Below are 18,311 nucleotides of genomic sequence, written 5' to 3'. Positions count from 1 at the left end.
AGCAACGTAAGAAAAATCTATGTACTAAAAATGTGAAAATAGTTGGTTTCCTGGTTTGTGTTTTAATTCTCCCAATAAAGGTTTTGGATGACAAGCTTGTATTTGTTAAAATACACACCCTGTGGGAGGTACTGTGTACGTATGCTGAGATACTGCACATGAAATTGCCTCTGAAGCTCAATAATCTGAAAACCCGGCGCTCAGCCTTCAATAATTTCAGCTGTTTTATGAAAGTCCTCCAAGAGGATGAAAGTATCACCAAGCCAGAGCAAGAGTTTTTCACTGCCCCATTTGAGAAGAGCTGCATGAATGACTTATATTCAGGATAGAGATACGTTCTTCAATCCAGCCACCAGAAACCACATTGTAAGTCTAAACCGAGTTTAGCTGCCGTCTTGGGGGCGATTTAGAACCTGCTGTTGAATTATCAGTGATTTGGTTTGGTTGGTTTGATTTGGTTTTTTAAAGCTGCCAAAAAAAAAAAAAAAAAAGAAAAAAGAAAAAAGAGAAAGAAAAGAAGTATGCCTATAGATTCCTGTTAGGATAGTAAACAGTGGCTGGTTAGTTACCCTGTGTAAACCACACACCCTTTTAGAATCTTTTTAGGTTTACTTCATCCTTTCTCAGATCAAGTATCAAGTAAGGGACAGTGTTAAATAATTCAAGATTAAGGCTTGTGAGCTCTGGGATCTGCAAGGCAGCTCTCCCTCCCCATGGTGTAAGTCAAATGGCAAAGATGAAATAAAGCACCTCGTGTCTCCTCCAGTGTTAACAGGAAAGGGCTAATCTTCTTGACCTTGTTTCTTCCTGGGTAAAATGAAGATAATATGTCAGGAGGCGACAAGCTCATTTAGGGCAGGAACCATGTTGTCTTGTTCACTGTGGAATCCCAGGCACAGGGAAGGCTGAGTTTAGATGAGTGAGTGAATGAATGAACTGTAGTTCCCCCAGAGTTACCATGTGGGGCAGTGCGGATTAGCAGCTAAGAGCATAGACTCAAGAGGGGAGGGTATGGCTCAAGTGATGGAGCTCATGCTTAGCACGCACGGGGTCCTGGGGTCAGCCCCCAGCACCTCCTCTAATAACCCTAATTTATGGTGGGTGTTATCCCCACCCCTACCAGAATTACCTTATTATCTCCCTGCCACCAAAAAAAAAAAAAAAAAAAAAAAGAGCAGTGGCCAACAGCGTAGTCTCGGGCTGGAACACCTGTGCTGGTTTCTTGCTTTCAACCTTGTAAAAGTCATTTAGCCTCTCTGTTTATCAAGTTCCTCATCAATAAAATGAGGATAATAATAGTACCCACCTCGTACGATAGTAAACAGTGGCTGGTTAGTTACCCTGTATAAACCACACACTCTCTTTTAAAATCTTACTAGGTTTACTCATAGAGTTGCTGTGGGGATTAATGAATCCGTGTCAATGTGAGAACAGCCCTGGCTAATAGTAAGCACTATGTGTTTGTCAGCTGTTTTCATAATTACTGACAGATGTTATTATCAACCAAAGAAGTATTAGTTCTTTGTAAGAGAAACACATGTTAGACCATTTCACTTATCATTTTCTGTAATTCAGGCTTTTTCCCTCTGAAGTACCATTTTCTGGCTGTGGACTAGAAAGCTACAGGGCTTTCCAAATTTCATCTGTCTGGGTTCTTGTCATGATGGCAATACCGCAGAGTGTTGACATTTTTTAGGAACTCCGTCTGAGATGACAGCAACCCCTCAAATTCAGGAGCACTTCTCTAGCTGATAACATCTCTCATGAAATGAAGTTTTTAAAATGTGACTGCTTCAGACCCTTAATGATGCCATAAATGCAAGGATATTATATCTAAACTCTTTAAATAAATCCTGTCATTGAAATAAAGGAAATACTATATTATAGAGCTCTATGACTTTGTTATCTTTGCTATCCATTTATCTGACTCTCTAAGACCAAAGAAAGCAAAGACTGAGATTGATCGTTACTACTGTGTGTTACACATATTTGTGAATGAAGACAATACTGAAATGCACTGTTTAAGATATTAAAGTGGACACTAAACAGCTGCTTGATGCACATGCATGAACAGAACAGGGAGCTGGGTGAGGGAGCAGACACTGAGCTTCCTGGATCAGAGACCCAGCATAGCAATCCAGCCCAGAAGTCCACCTGTTTTATATTTATGTCCCAGCAAAATTAGCAGTGAGAGTCTGAAATGAACTTTGGGGACACTTGCAAACAGCTATCATGATTACTAATGTGGGACACCAGGATTCTACAGTGTTTAGTTGGCATCTGCGCCCAACCAGTTCTTTTCCACTAAAGCCTCTTGTAATTGCTGGTCCCACATCCAGGCTGAGGAATCATCTCATGTGGTGTTTGGGAGGGAGGTAAGTGGAGTCAGGACCCATGTTAAGGCTGGGTGGGTAATAATCTTGTTCTGGTACAGGAGGAAGGAAAGTAGGGCAGGTGGGATGGAGAATGACTGGATTTGAGCTTTGTTTCTTGAGTAAGCTAAATATATAACATCATGTCAGATTTCTTTATTGTTTATAATCCATGTGCTGTCACCGAATAACTACTGAATTGTGGGGACAAAAAAGCCTGGGTTTTAGAATTCACCCTGCCCCTAACCTGCCAGAGTCCAGGTTCCTCTGGGTGTCCAAGGAGGGGGCTGGACCATCAGGTGTCCCTCCACTGCAGCAGTTTGGGCACTTGGGTGGCCTAGTTTTTTTGCTGTGGAAGACTGGCCCGGTTGTAGGACATTAAGCATCTGCAAGGCTCTCACCAGATACCCGCGGTGGTCCCAGGACTGTAACATCCAAGCGTTCCTTTCCACCCATGTTTGCAAATGACCCTCAAGGGGTTAGTATTAGCCCGGGTGAGAATTTTGAAAAATTATATGGTACCTCCATCCCTTCTGGCAAGAGAGGGCCCCTTATTTACAAATGACCACGAAGTGTTAGCACCGCATTTTATCAACAGAACATGTGAACACGTGACAGTGACGCTCACCTGTTTGCTTCTGCTTCCCAGTGCAACTTCAGCCTCCGTCAGAGGACCTCAGCTGCCCCAGCGAACAGGGCCTTCTGTACAGGGAATGGGCTCCTCCTCGAAGCACAGACAAGCAGCAGCCCTTAGATCTCCTCAGGTGAGCTGTTGTGCAGAGACTCCAGTGGGAAGGGCTCAGGGTTGCCCTCATGGCATCTGAGTGTGACAGTCCTCTAAGAGTGTTACCAACCAGGAAGCGCACAGGAGCTGTGAGCTTTGTTGCCCCAAGTTTTTGCTGGAGGCTTTATTACAAAGACATGATTTATTGGGTCACTACCGACATGGCTAACCCAAACCCTAACTGTAAGTCAAACCTTTCCTTAGCCCTAACCACTGAGCCCCTTCCTCTCCTGGTGGTCACTCACTTGTCACATAGCTCAAAGCCCCACTCCTCTAATCACATGGTTGGTGTCTCTGGCAGGCCAGTCCCCATCCTGAGTCATCTCATGAACAGAAGCCATCCAAGGGTGCACCATGAATAGTAAAGACACTCCTATCTTGGGAAATTTCAAGGCTTTAGGGGTTGCCGTCCAGGAACTGGGACCAAACACCTACCAAATTCTTCATTAAACAGGAGTAAATGTTTGATTTCACTTAAATTATAAAATAAGAAATAGAAATTCTCACTGCTTTGCTGTATCTGCTGTTCGACACCGTTTCACTACACCACGTGACTGTAATGTCACGCTCAGCACGTGTCTTCTCAGAGCAGCAGTGCCGGCTGCTACCCGGGAGCTTATGCTGTTTGGGCAAGGCTGCTAGGGGGAGGGAGGCCAAGGACAACCGAGCAAACAAACATAACTGGGCAAATAAGGAAAAAACATCAGATTGAAATGAAGGAAATGACAGTGTTGAGATGGGGAGGCATGGGTTGAAGTGAGTCCAGAAAGCTACCTTTGAGTAGATGACATGTGAGCTGGAATGTGGATGGTGAAAAGGAGGCTGGACTTTGAGGATCTGGGAAAATTCACCCCAGGAATAGGCGCAGCTTGTCCATTGGCCCCGAGGCACAAATGCATTCGGCAGGTTTGAGGAGATAACTGGAGCCAGCGCTGGTAGAGTGATGAGACGCGAGGTTTAGAAGGGCATCAGGAGCACGGAAAGGAGTGGAGACTCTAAGTGCAGTGAGAAGCAGCCATGATAGTTTAAGCACTAAAGTAATTTTCTCTCACTCACATTTTGCAAAGATAATGTGGAGAATGAATTGCAGGGACCCAGGAAGCAGGGAGGCTGGGTAGGAGGCTCTTGGAGTGGGCCAGATGAGAGATGGTGGGAGCCAGGGAGGAATGCGTTTGGGGAATGGAGCTGACAGGATGCAGTAATGGGCTGGCTGTGGATGGTGAGGAGAAGAGGGTCAGGGTAGCCTCAGGTCGGCCTGGGGCCAGGTGCCCATTCTTTCTCATCTCAGTTCCCCATGCAGGTGCCCACCTACTTGGGCAAACCTCTTAACCTTCAAAATGAGGGTTTTAAAACACTGTGAAATGTTTTTGTTTCACATCTTATGGAAAGTTTCAAACATGTACAAAAGTAGAGAGAACAGCAGAGCCAGCCTGCCTGTATCAGTCACCCAGCTCCAGAATTGTAAACTCAGAGTCACTGTTGTTGCATCTTTCATCCCCACCTCCTCCCCTCCCCCACTACGGGATCATTTTGAAGACAATCCTACATAGCTTAACCTTTCATTAGTGAAATGACAAGATCTCTTTCAAATACAATTGGAATATTCCTTTTTTTTTAGGGTTACAAAATAATTTACTGATTGTCACAAAAATACACTTTTAAGTAGTTTTGGGGTTGAAATCAGGATCCAGACTAGGTTCAGACATTGCAGCTAACATATCTCTCAAGTGGGTTCTAATCTATACTTTTCCTGTTTCTCGTTTTCCTTGAAATTGCTGAGGGGTCTCTCTATTTCTTGTTTGGCTGATTTCATTCTCCCCTGTGGTGTTAGACTTGTTTCTCCAATCCTATGTATTTGCTTTAGCTAAGTGATTTGATCCTCCCTTCAAAGCTTGATCTGATTGAGGTTCAACTTTGTGCAAGAATACTCGTCACGTGGAGTTTTGTACTCCTGTCACAAGGTACATAATGTCCAGTTGTCTCTCTTTTTTGTGATGACAGCAGCCAGCAATGATTGTTGCCTAGGATCATTATTTCATAAGGGATTTTATTTCATGTGGTCATACTCTAATTTCCTCCCTCAATTATCAGCAGGATCACAGTCATGAAGAGGCACTTTGTCATTAACCCGGGTTATCTTGTAGAACAGTTTTAAAAGAGGGTGTTTGTACATATGTAAATATTTAAAGTCGATACTTTTCTTTTTTTTTTTAAATGTTTTTTCTCTAATGGAGGAACTTGAGATTGAACCTAGGACCTCATGCATGCTGAGCACTCACTCTGCCACTGAGTGTACCCCATCCCCCTTGAGGTTCATATTTATATGATGTTTCCCTTCTGTTATTTTTGTTTTTTGTTGTACAGTATTTGATGGCAGGGTGATGGGTTTGATGGCTCTTTCATCATTCTTTATGGGCTTTTGGGGGTTTTGTGTGTGTGTGTGTGTGTTTGTAAAGAAAACAGTTTTCCCAGTATTTTAAGTATGTTTTGCTAAGGAAAATATGTTGAGCTACTCCCTGCTCCTGGTTCACATGTTCCCTTTGTTGCTTCCCACTAGTGGCCCCTTGAGCTCTGTGATAAGACTAGCGTGTCGTTAATCGAGGTTGAAGGAGATCTGAAGAAAAAAATAAGCCTAGCAGACAACTTGCTACAGCTGTGAACAGTGTACGGAGTCCTAATAATGTAAAGCAAGGATTCTGAGCTGATCAAAATTATAATGTGATTGTGTCAAGAGGATGAAAGAATGGGGGTTTGGGTGTGTAGATGAGATGGGGTTTGAAAGAGAGCTGAATCCTCATTTTCCAAAATAGAAAGTTAAATAGGTGATACATAAAGCTGAAAAAGTCTGTAGGCTGTGTTACAAGGATATTAGTCAGAGATAGGGAGTAATTATTCCAGGAGTCAGCAGTAGGAGCTGAACGTGGTTGCTTCTGGCCAGGAAATGGGGCGGTTGTTGGGAACTGCTCCTTTTTACAATCGGTGCTCGAGAACTGTTTGACTCTTTAATGAATGTGTGGTATAACTTTGATAAAAAGAAATCAAAGCTGGATTTTGAAAAATTGGGGCTAAGAATTGGGGTGTTTTTGACAGAGAATGATCAGACAAAACTACATTTGAAGGGATCCTCATTATTCCCAGGTTTTCATCAAGGACTAGGAGGCAGGCGTCTGATTAAGGTTCAAAAATTCTTTCTGATATTCTTGCCGACATGTAACCTTTGGAAGTAATGAACTCCCCGTCACTGTAAACATCCAGGCAGAGGCTGCCTGATCAGCTCTCTAACTGTAGCAGGGTGTGTTTACCATTGGCCAGTTGGAGCAGGCAACTTCCAAAATTCTTTCAGTTTTGATGTGGCATTTCCAGGGCGGATAGTTGATAAGAATGTATTACAAAAAGCTCAACAAGAAAGAGTCCAAGACACCTCAAACCCATTGCCAGGGTTTTCTCTGCCAGACACCATCCTGAGCCTGCCATTGTGAGCCAGGCCACAAAACACAGTCACATGAGAATGAACACACTTTGTCGCTCCCATCTGATTTGGCATCGGGATCAGCCCTTTTCCCCATGGAATGGTCCACGCCCAGGTCTCTGACGATGGAGCTGGTCTCACAGCAGCCCTGTGAGCGCTGGTCCAGCCCAAGGGGGTTCCTGTGTGAAGTTTCCCAGGACTGCAGGCTGTTCTCAGAACTGAGTCCCCACTAGGCTAAGCCCACGGAGCTCATCTCAGCTCCAGACTGAGCCGGAAGCCTCAGAGAGAACTCAGAGCTGAGGAAATCCACAGGTTTTACCCAGCACTGCCGAGTCAGCAGTGAGCCAGTTGAGGGAAGGATCAGCAACAGCAAGACACACCTGAGCTGCCATCTCATTGTTCCTCCTCATTCCTAAACCCTCTGTGTCTGCCTGTCTGTGTCTGTCTCCCTTTCAGGACCAGCCTGGCACCGCTTCATGCCCTGCCTCCTTTCTTCTAATCTTGCCTCCCTGGCCTGTTCCATCTACTCCAGATTAACTGAGAAACTTTGAAGAGTTTTTAAAACCTAGGAACAACAGACGTGCTAGATACAAGAATACAGGGCAGTGCCTTCCTCAGCCACATCCCTCCTGCCCTTTCCCATTCCCACAATGAGTTTTATAAATATTTTGTCAGAGAGACACTGCACTCCCAGTTGTTATCATTATCAGCCATTTCCTTATCTGTGGTTTACGATGCATTTGCTCCTGGGAAGTTCCCGAGATGAGGCAGGAGCAGATGACTGAGCCACTTGTTGATGTCCACTTGTGTCAAGCCTGTTAAGAATGTCTTTGGTGGGATTTGTTGAATGTGCCAGACTGTCCAGTGAGTGGTGATGATCCCCTGCATCTGCTCCGGAGTCGGCCTCGTCCCCTCCTTTGCTCCGTTCTCATTTATCTCTCTTCAGCAGGTGAACCAGTGATCTGTACTTCTATGATATGTAAAATACTTCTTATTTCACGGTAGAATTTGGGGGCTGCTATGAGAACACATGTGTTTTAAGTGTGAATTGAGTCAGAGGTTTAAACTTAAAGCCCCCTTGATTTAGAATCAGAAATTAATATGATGGAGGGAGGGTATAGCTCAGTGGTAGAGTGCATGTCTAGCATGCATGAGGTCCTGGGTTCAATCCCCAATGCCTCCATTTAAAAAACAAATAAACCTTATTATGCCCCCTCCAAAAAAAAAAAACAAAAAAATTTTTTAAAAAGAAAGAAACTAATATGAGGATGAAGATACAGAGTGATATGTGTCTTCTGAAACTAGCTTCTGTCTTTCTGCAGGAAATTCTACGGAGAGAAGGTCGGGATCTACTTTGCTTGGCTGGGCTATTACACTCAGACGCTCCTCCCGGCAGCAGTCGTGGGGGTGGCTTGCTTTCTCTATGGATATTTTAATCAAAATAACTGTACCTGGAGGTAACTTCTCTTTATTCCTTGTTAACGTGCTGTAAAATTGATTAGACATAAAGTGATTTTCAGGATCTCCGACTGGTTTAGTAAAAGACTCATTGTGGAGCACTTTCTGCTTTGGATGATACATCCCTTTTGTCCTGAGGATAATAACTAAGTGAAATGGAAAAAAATTTTTCTTAGATAATGCAGCCCAGCCTCTGACAGGAATATTACCCTTAGGAAACACTCTACTATCTTAAGACAAGGCTTTGTTTGAAAAAGAAAGGAGGTCTCAAGGGAGGCTTATCCTTGAACTTGTGGCCCCCAGAGGAATGCTTCACTCAGCCCTACAGATGTGGGCCAAGAGCAGCCCTGATTTCTTCAGGGTTTCAATGGCAAAACTGGTAAAACTGGTGCTTTTCTGTGTTTAGAAATGACTTCTTAATATATATGGGAAATACATGTTCAAAAACTCAAATGAACAGTAGTTTGTTACTGTTTTTCTTTAAAAAAAAAAGCAGCCGTTACAGTGTTAGGAAGGCAAAAAAGTGATTAAGAATTAGTTTGTGCTTGATGTCAGAATTAAAACACCAGCTGCACTGTCTGAAGGGAAATACGTGTGTGCCAGAACCCTGAATTTCACCACCACTGCTCTGAATTGTGTGATTAGTCCTTTGCTTTTGGTGGTCCCAACCTCCAGAGGGGTGCAGCACCGAACCAGGCATTTCCTCTTGTTCATCTGGCCTCTGTCCAGGTGTGATGGCCGGATCCACATTTCTGGGCACCAGCGATGAGCTGCTGAGCAGATTTCCCTAGCCCTGAGCCTATCGGCCTGGCTCCACAGGCAGAAGCGTACATGGCAGCTCTGATGTATAGGCATCATTATCCATTCTGTTTAACAGGTTTTTGAGGGTGTGTGCCCAGCATGGCTTCTTAGCTAGAATGCTGCAGATGATCTTGGAAGTACTCGCCTCTCTTCACCAAAAAAGAGTTTAGGGCCAAAGGCTGAATGTTGATGTCTTTGTCTAAATTTGTCTTTGGCTTCTCCATTGTTTTGCATATTGCTCCAACCAGAAAAAGGCACCTCAAATACAGTGGCAAAGTGAAAATGTAGTAGTTTTATAAGGTTCTTGCATGGTAGTTGTTCTCATAATTCATTTTAGGAAATGACAGTCACACCACAAATGTCCTACTCTTTGACACAGATTAATTTACAGAAAATGTAGAGGGCAGAGGTAGGGGGTTTCTTGGGGATAATCTCCCTGTGCTCAAAATTATGTGGGCTCTGTTTATTTAATATTTAAATAATATTGACATATTTAAAATATATGCATTTTAAATACTTTTTCCATCTTTTTTTCATGGAGGTACTGGGGATTGAACCCAGGACCTTGTGCATGCTAAGTGTACACTCTACTGCTGAGCTCTACCCCCTAAATATTTTCAGTTAATTTTACTCCATACTGAGTAGATTCACAAGAGTAGAAAATGTATTTAAGCTATAAGGAATAATGATCCATCTCCCAGTTTAAGAAAAAGAACATAACTGTTACCCACGAAGTGCTTTGTTCAGTTTCATCCCCTCACTTTCCACTCCGGAAGTAACCACTACACTAAATACTGATTTTTATCATTCCTTAACATTCACTGTATTTTTTTCACATATACTTGTATCCCTACAGAATATGACTAACTTTGTGTATGCTTTTGAAAATATGTTTGCATAAGCAGAGGATACCAGAGGTATTTCCTCTTTTATAAAAGGCCTGTTTAAAGCTTATGCGTCCTTCAAGAATAACAGCTTTATGGTGATATAATTCACATACCATAAAATGCAGCCTTTGAAAGTGTACATTAGGGATTTTAAGTACATTCCAGGTTTGTGCAGCCATCACCCCTAAAAGGAACCAGTACCCTTTAGTAAGTCACTCCCTAACCTTCCTTTCCCTTAGCCCCTGGCAGCTGCCACTCTGCTTTCTGCCTCTACAGATTTGCCTGCTCTGGGCATTTCTTATGAGTAGAACTGTACAGTATGTGGCCTTTTGTCATTGTCGTCTTTCATTTGGTGTGATGTTGTCAAGGCTCATCCATGGTGTAGCATATATCAGTACCCCGTTCCTTTTTGTGTTCAAATAATATGCCATTGTTATAAATACACCACATTGCTTATCCATCCATCAATTGACATTTGGATTGTTCCCACTTTTTAGCTATGAGGACTAATTCTGCTACAAATGCTCATGGGCACATTTTTGTGCAAACAGATATTTTCCGTTTCCTTGAGATTATATCAAAAAATGGAATTGCTGGGATATATTCTACTTTTAACATTTTGAGGAATTGCTAAAGTATCTTTTAAAGTGACTGTACATTTTACATTTCCAGTAGTAATGTATGAGGAGTCAAGTTTCTCCACATCCTCATCAACACTTGTTATTACCGGGTTTATAGATACATATTTATATATTCATATATATATTTGTCATCCTAGTTGGTATGAAGCTGGCATGTCATTGTGCTTTTGATTTCTGTTTCCCTAATGCCTACTGATGTTGAGCATCTTTTCATGGGCTTGTTTGCCATTCATATGTCTTCTTTGGGGAAACAGCTATTCAAATTCTTTGCCCATTTTAATTGTATTTGTCTTTCTATTGTCACGTTTTAAGTGTTCTTTGTGTATTCTGGATAAAAGCCCCTTATCAGGGAAAATATTGGAAATATTTCTGCCCATTCTGTGGATTGTCTTCTTACTTTCTTGATGATGTCCTTTGAAGCATGGAAGTTTTCAATTTTACTGAATTCCAGTTTACTTGATTTTTTTTTCTTTTGTTGTTTGTGCTTTTGGTGTCATATCTTAGAAGCATTTGTAATACAAAGTCCTGAAGATTTTCTCAGTGTTCATTTTCTAAAAGGTTTATAGTTTCAGGTCTGTGATTTATTTTGTTAATTTTCGTAAATGGTGTAAGATAAAGGTTCAGTTTTCTTTCTTTCCAGGTGTATGTTCAGGTGTCCCAGCATCATTTTTGTAAAGATTATTTTTTCCCCATTAGATTGTCTTGGCACCTTTGTCAAAAATTAACTGGCTACGTGTAAGAGTTTGTTTATGGACTCTCAGTTCTTTTCTCTCAATCTGTTTGTCTGTCCTTTATGCAAGTACCACACTGTGTGGATTGCAGTTTTGTTAGTGAGTTTTGAATTTGGAAACTTCAAAACTTTGTTCTTTTTCAAGATTGCTTTGACTATTCTGGGTATCTTGCATTTCCTTATTAATTTTAGGATCAGCTTGTTCATTTCTGCAAAAAAGCCAGAGTTGCTTTGAATCTATAGGTCATTTTGAGGATGATTGCCATCCTAACAGTAATAAGGCTTTTGATCCTTGGACACAGAAGAGCTTTCCATTTATTTTAGGTCATTTTTAACTTCTATCAGTAGTATTTTATAGTTTTCAGTATAGAAGTTTCACTCATTTTATTTTTAGATTATTCACTGCTGTTGTATAGAAATATAATTACTTTTTTATATATTGATTTGTGTCTTACAACTTTGGTTGGACTGGCTTATTAATTCTAGTAGGTTTTTTTTTTTGGTGGATTCCTTGTGATTTCAATATACAATATCATGTCATCTGGAATAGAAATAGTTTTATTTCTTTCTTTCTAATCTAGAGGCTTTATTTTCTTAGGTTGCCTTGACTAGAACCTCTAGTACAATGTTGATCTTGGGAGGAAAGAATTCAGTCTTTAACCATTAAGTGTGATCTTTGCTCTAGGTTTTTCATAGATGTTCTTTGTCAAGTTGAGCAAGTTCTCTTCTATTCCTAGTTTTTATTCATTATTCTATTAATATGGCGTATTGTATGAATTGATTTTTGTATGTTGAACTGCCTTTGCATACCTGGATACATCCCACTTGATTGTGGTCTGTTTTACGTGTTACTGGATTGGATTTGCTTGTATTCTGTTGAGGATTTTTGCATTTATATTCATAAGAGATAGTCTGTAGTTTTCTTATGATGCCTTTGTCTGGTTTTGGTATCAGTGTAATCCTGGTCTCATAGAATGAATTGGGAATTGTGCCCACCTCTTTATTTCTAGATGAGTTCGTGAAGCTTTTTTTTTTTTCCTTGAAGTAGTTGATGGAATTCACCGGCAAAGCCATACGGGCCTAGCATTTCCCTGTGGGAACATTTTGGATTACTATTTCAGTCACTACTTATTGTAGGACTATTTTCTATTTCTCCTTGAATTAGCTTCAGTCATTTATGTCCTTCTAGGAATTTATCCATTTCATCTAGATTATCTCATTTATTGGCTATATAATTATCCATGGTATTCCCTTATATTCCTTGTTATTTTTGTAAGGGCAGTAGTGACATCCTTCCTTTCATTTCTGATTTTAGTAATTTGAATCTTCTCTCTTTTTTTCTTCAATACTAGCTAAAAATTTGTCAATTTTGTTGATCTTTTCAAAGAACCAACTTTTCTTTTTGTTGATTTTTCTCTGTTGATCATCTATTCTCTATTCCATTTATTTCTGCCTTTTGTATTTTGATTGGAATGTTCAATTCATTTACATTAATGTAATTTCTTATCAGGTTGAAGTTACATCTGCTATCTGCTTTCTGTATGTCTTTTTAATTCCCATTCCTCTAGTACTACTTTTTTTTTTGTACAAAGTAGGTATTTTCTAGTGTGCCATTTTAATTTGTTGCTTATTTTACCTTTTTCTTCTTCTTCTTCTTTTTTTTTTTTTTTTGTGTGTGTTTTCTTAAGTAGTTGCCCTGGAGATTATAATTAACATCTTATTTTAAAGCAATCTAGTTCACATGAATGCCAACTTAATTTCAACAGTACACAAAAACTTTGCTTTGGTATCAATCTTTTCCCTCCCCCTCTTCATGCTGTCACTGTCATACAAATTACACCTTTATGCATTTATAAGCCCATCTACACAGTTTCATAAGTATTGTTTTATGCAGTTGTCTTGTACATCAAATAGAAGAAAACACTTACATGTAATATTCTATTTATACTGTTTTATATTTTTACTCATGTAGTTACCGCTACTAGCACTCTTTATTTTCTCAGGTGAGTGGCCTTTCACCTACACCTGCTGGACTATCCTTAGTATTTCTTGTAGGGCAGGCCTGCTAGCAATGGGTTCTTTCAGATTTTGTTTTTGTAGGAGTGTCTTAATTTCTCCTTTGGTTTTTTTGAAGAACCATTTTGCTGGATATAGAATATGGGGTGACCGTCTTTTCCTTTTATCACTTTGACGATACCATCCCACTGCCTTCTGGTCTCCATGGTTTTTGACCAGAAATCAGCTGTTTGTCTTACTGAAAAGCCTTTGTATATGTTGAGCCACTTTTCTCTTCCTGCTGTCAGGGTTCTTTGTTCTTGTCTTTGACACACTGAGTCTGAAGTGCCTATTCTAGATGTCTATGCGTTTACACCACATGGAGTTTGTTGAGCTGCTGGGAGGTACAAATTAATGTTTTCATCAAATTTGGGAAGTTTTCAGCCATTATTTCTTTATATATTCTTTCTGCCCCTTTTGTTCTCTCCTTCCTTCTGGCACTCCCATTGTGTGTGTATTGGTATTGTTGATGATGTCCCACCCATCTCTATGACACTGTGTTGATTTTTTTTTCATTCCTTTTTCTTTCTGTTCCACAGACTGGATAATCTCATTAGTTTTAAGTTAGCTGACTTTTTCTTCAACCAGTTCATATCAACAGAGAAACCTCTTTAGTGAATTTTTCATTTTAGTTATCATATTTGTATCTCTAGAATTTCTAGTTGGTTTTTTATATAAACTTTATCTATTGATATTCTCTGTACAATGAGATGTTCACATACTTTAATCCTTTAGACATGGTTTCTGTTAGCTCTTTGAACATATGTGTAATTGCTTATTTGTCTTTGTCTAGTAAGCCCAGTTTCTGGGGTTCCTCAGGGAGTTTCTATTGACTACTTTTTCCCCTGTGTTATGGCCAAACTTTTCTGTTTCTTTATATATCTTGTAATTTTCTGTTGAAAACTTGGCATTTAAAATATTACAGTGTGGCAGAGCTGAAAGCCAGATTTTCCTCATCTCCAGGGTTTGTTGCTGCTTCTGTTGTCATTGCTGCTGCTGCTGCTGCTATTTATTTACTTTCCTGAACAAATTCTGTAACATCTGTATTCTTTATCATGCATGGCCATGAGATCTCTATGTGTGCAGAAAGCCTAGTTATCATCTCTGTGATTATGATTGGACAGTGATTTCTTTCAGTGCCTGGAGCCAATCATTTTATGAGCTGTTGCCAGGTGGCTGTGTGTCTGCGTGCTGAGGGATGCCCTCAGCACCGGCAGGCAGTCTGCAGCTCTTCATAGCCTTTACTTCTTGATTATGCAGAACTTTAAGGCTTTTCTCAGATCTTTCCTTGCCATGTGCCACACATGTGTATGGTCTCCTACAGTTCTCAGAATATTTTGGAGCTTTTTAACCCTACCTCCACCTCCAGAATGTCTCATTACTCAGTTTTGCCTTCTAAGTTTTTTAGTCAGCATCTAGTTAGTCTCTACTGGTACCACTGCCTCAGGCAGTTGTAATGTTAAATAATTACTGCTGATTGTTTTCCACAAGCACTCTGGGATAGGCTGTTTGCACAGCCTGAGTTTGAGATAGGTCAAAGAGTGACAGGTCTCTGGGGGTGGGTTTTTTGGGTAACTGCAAACCACTTCTGCCCCTACCTTGATTGTGAGACTGTTGCTTTTAAAGGACACCATTTAGGTGAGGTTATGGGGATGGGGGTAGATCAAGTTATAATGCCACAAAGCTCACTATATTTATGGAGATTTAGCTGTTATTTCTCAAATAAACACTCCCCGGATTGCTGGAAGCCTTTGTTTAATTTCCAGAGTTCTGCAGAGGTTAATTTTGACAGATTTGCCAGTGTCATTGCTTTATAGAGGAGCAAGTTCTCCAAGATGTTTACTCAGATATTCTAGAAGTATATCCCATGTGCATTTGTTTTTAACTGAGTTACTTGCAAGACTAACTAATTCTACAGCTCCAGCCCCATTCACATAAGAGTCCATCTGCATGGCTTCTCCTACAGGGAGCAGTGTGCAACCTGTTGTCAGTTTGTTGTTTTTCTTATTAATTTGTAGGCGTTTTTAAAAATACGCTTGTGAAGAGTCCTTTGTCATTTTTACATGTTAAAAAACTTCCACTAGTCTGTGGCTATTTTTTTCCCCTGTTCATTGCTCTAATGAAGTTCTCACTTTAAAGGATTTTCAGTATATCAGTATGTGGCTGCCTTTCACATGGGTGAGACATTTAACTACTGTCTAAACCTCAGTCTTTGCTCTGATTCACTGTCTAGAACATCTGAACACATCTACTGATCCCCATATACCAATGGATGCTGACAGTCCTAATTAAAAAAATACATTTTAAGTAAAGCAAAAAATATTCAATTTGACACTGGAAAAGACAGAGCTCAGATTTCCTAGCTGATCTTGCTTTCTGTGATCATTAGCTACATCATGTTTATAGAGCTGACAGGCATCTTGAGCTACTGATTTTATTTCATCAGGTTTTAGAATGCAGCACACATTTCAGCACCGCTCATAGCACCATATGTGTATCTTTAAGGATATGTACATATGATGACGGCTTTATTTTAAGTACCTTATATAGCTTTTCTTGTTACCTCTGCCTTATGAGAACTACTGCTGTGAACCTCATTAAGGAAAGCCTGGAACTGCAGAACTGAAATTTTTCTTACCACCATCATCCCGTAGCATGTTTTTTGCACTTAGATGTTATGTGGCAGAGTATTTTTCTGCTCCCTAGAAATGATCAATGTTGAAGGGAAAAAAAACCTCTTCTAATAAATATAGTTCAAATAACACACTGATCTTTTAGTCCACACCAGTCCATCTACTCATACTGACCCAGAGCCCTCAACACCGACAACCCACCGCTGAAGTCAGGGTTCTCAGCACACGTTCTCTCCCCTCCCCATTCCTTGTTGTTTCTGACCTACTTCTGTCCAGTGCATCCTGCCAGCCTATTTGCTGCCTGACTGCAGTTTTTAATTTTTACCTTTGAGTTCCAGGCTGGGCCTAGTGATTTCCAGAGAAACGCCAGACACCTGGCTCATCAGGAGGGGCGGGGAGGATTTCAGGAAGCTGTTACCCTAACTGACTTGCAGATCAGTGAGTGGCTGTTGTGACTATTCCTTCTATATCTCTGCCATGCTGGCTGCATCCACCCCAGCAAAATAACGTAGCTCCTCCAATCACCTCTGCCTCCATTCATCTGGATTTCTGCTTTCAATGGCACTCAGAAGCTGCTGATGGGCATTTTTAAAAAATGTATTTTCTTCTTTTATTAACTGAAGTATAGTCAGTTACAATGTGTCAATTTCTGAAGTACAGCACAATGTTCCATTCATACATATACATGTATATATGTATGACTTCATTTTCATATTCTTTTTCATTAAATGTTATTACAAGATATTAAATATATTTCCCTGTTCTATATAGAAGAAATTTAGTTTTTTAGCTATTTTTATATATAGTAGTTAATATTTGCAAATCTCAAACTCTGATGGGCATTTTTAAAGCCATGTCTGAAACCCTTGCTGCAGGAGAGTCTGAGAAATGTATTTTCAACCTCATAGCCTTTTGGTTAGGAAGCTGGAATAAAGGCTGAGCTGGCTCACCTACCTTGTCTGCCTTTGTGAGTAAAGAGGTCTGGAGTTTCAAGGCCCAATGAAATGTCCCAGCCCTTCAGCACCAAACTCTTAAGGCAACCAGAATGCTCCCATCTACCAGAGCATGCCTTGTCCATAGACACTGCTGGACATAACCACCAACACTGTCCGTAGGCGTTGTCTTCATCTGGTGCGTACTTTCTTTACATGTCAAATATCCTGATTAAGAGGACAAGCAGGTTTGGGTTCCCAAGGTCACAGGCAGCCTTCTGCCTGCCTTTGGTGTATATGTTCATAGAAGCATCCTCTTTCTCTCAGATCAGCTAGAGCTGCCCGGTGTGTGGTTTGCCAGAGTATGTGGGTGCAGTGCTCCCCACCGGAGTCCTACCAGTTGTTTTATTGCAGGAAGAGAGAGAGCAAAAGGGACAGAACAGAAAGTTCTTGTCCAGCCTCACAGTCACCCCCGCCCAGGGCTCTTGCTCTGGGACACACAGCAGTACAGGGCAGCAGCGATGTGGCCCCGGTGTACTCCAAAACATGGTGTGGTTGTACTGGGCTATCTGTGTCTTTCATGGACCCTGCAACATACTCAACTTTGTGAAATGGGGAACTAAGGAACTCCCACCCATGCCTGTAGCTCCCAGGGTCTGCACCCTTACGGGTATTGAGGATTTGCTGGCAACTCATTCTCTTTCACCAGGTCATTTCTCACTTACACAGCAGTCCTGTGACTTCCTTATCAGAACTGCTTCTTAAGTTCGGGATTTAGTGAAAGATGCCGTTTTACCCTGTATGTCCAAGTTCAGGGAGGAGGAGGAAGAGAGCACAGACCAGAATTGCTGTTTTTCTTTTTTTGTTTTCATAAGCCGTCTCCTGTTGCTGAACAGACCCTGAGCAAATGAATGGCTGTTACACTCCCATTTGAAGGATGAGGAAAATAACACTCAGGGAGAGGAGGCAAATTGCCTGAGGCTCCAAAGACAAAAAGGGGTGAGCACAGAATAAGAGCCCTGCAAATTTCTTGGCTGTCATCAACCTTTAGGTCAGTGACAGAGTGCCGTGTGTAGTAGTAAAGTTGTAGCGTGCTTTTAGAAGAGTGCGGACGTACTTGTTTTTGTTGACAGAACTGCACTGTTTTGTCTGGGACTCTGAAAAATAGAAATGGGTTAGAAAACATTGGTTTCTCATCCTTGGTCCTTCCTTCCCCTCACAGATACGGACCCTTCCGTCTGTAGCAGGAATAAGACAGCCCCAGCCTTCCTGCCTCATGAGGTCAGTCCTCATTCGTTTCATCCCTGCCCACCTGTAAGTGCTAAAGCTCAGCACGATTTTCATGTCCTGCATCACAGATTCTTGTGCAATTAGGTGTTTGAAGGTAGAAACTCATGAAAGGAAGCTGCTTTTTAATATAAAGTGCAGTAATTTTCTTAGCAGAGAAGTAAACTGAGGATTTTCTTTGTTGAAAATCAATACAGATTTCAAGAACATCTGTATTCCTAATGCCTAGATTAAGATGACAAAATCTAGAGGTATTACAGAA

General features: G+C 40.9%; 1 protein-coding gene across 8 annotated transcripts in view; it reads left to right on the top strand.

Moving 5' to 3' along the window:
- LOC102528608 (anoctamin-6-like) overlaps positions 1 to 18,311 on the top strand; it is a 92,444-nt gene that overhangs the window by 12,510 nt on the left and 61,623 nt on the right. For 4 of the 8 annotated variants that reach the window (XR_012063405.1, XM_072948307.1, XM_072948292.1 and 1 more), the window contains exons 3-4: positions 3,022 to 3,136; positions 7,948 to 8,082. Coding sequence is in view for 3 of the 8 variants with exons in the window: in XM_072948307.1 (XP_072804408.1) it covers positions 3,022 to 3,136; positions 7,948 to 8,082 (250 nt within the window). In the remaining 5 variants the exon portion in view is untranslated. Of the gene's footprint in view, positions 1 to 128; positions 367 to 3,021; positions 3,137 to 7,947; positions 8,083 to 17,984; positions 18,044 to 18,311 lie in introns of those variants that run through there. The other 4 variants (XR_012063408.1, XR_012063404.1, XR_012063401.1 and 1 more) reach the window with 2 other exon arrangements.

Source organism: Vicugna pacos, chromosome 2 (genome assembly GCF_048564905.1).
Source record: "Vicugna pacos chromosome 2, VicPac4, whole genome shotgun sequence".
Classification (NCBI taxonomy): domain Eukaryota; kingdom Metazoa; phylum Chordata; class Mammalia; order Artiodactyla; family Camelidae; genus Vicugna; species Vicugna pacos.
Note: the sequence above shows the minus strand (reverse complement) of the source record. Positions and strands in the feature narration are given on the sequence as shown.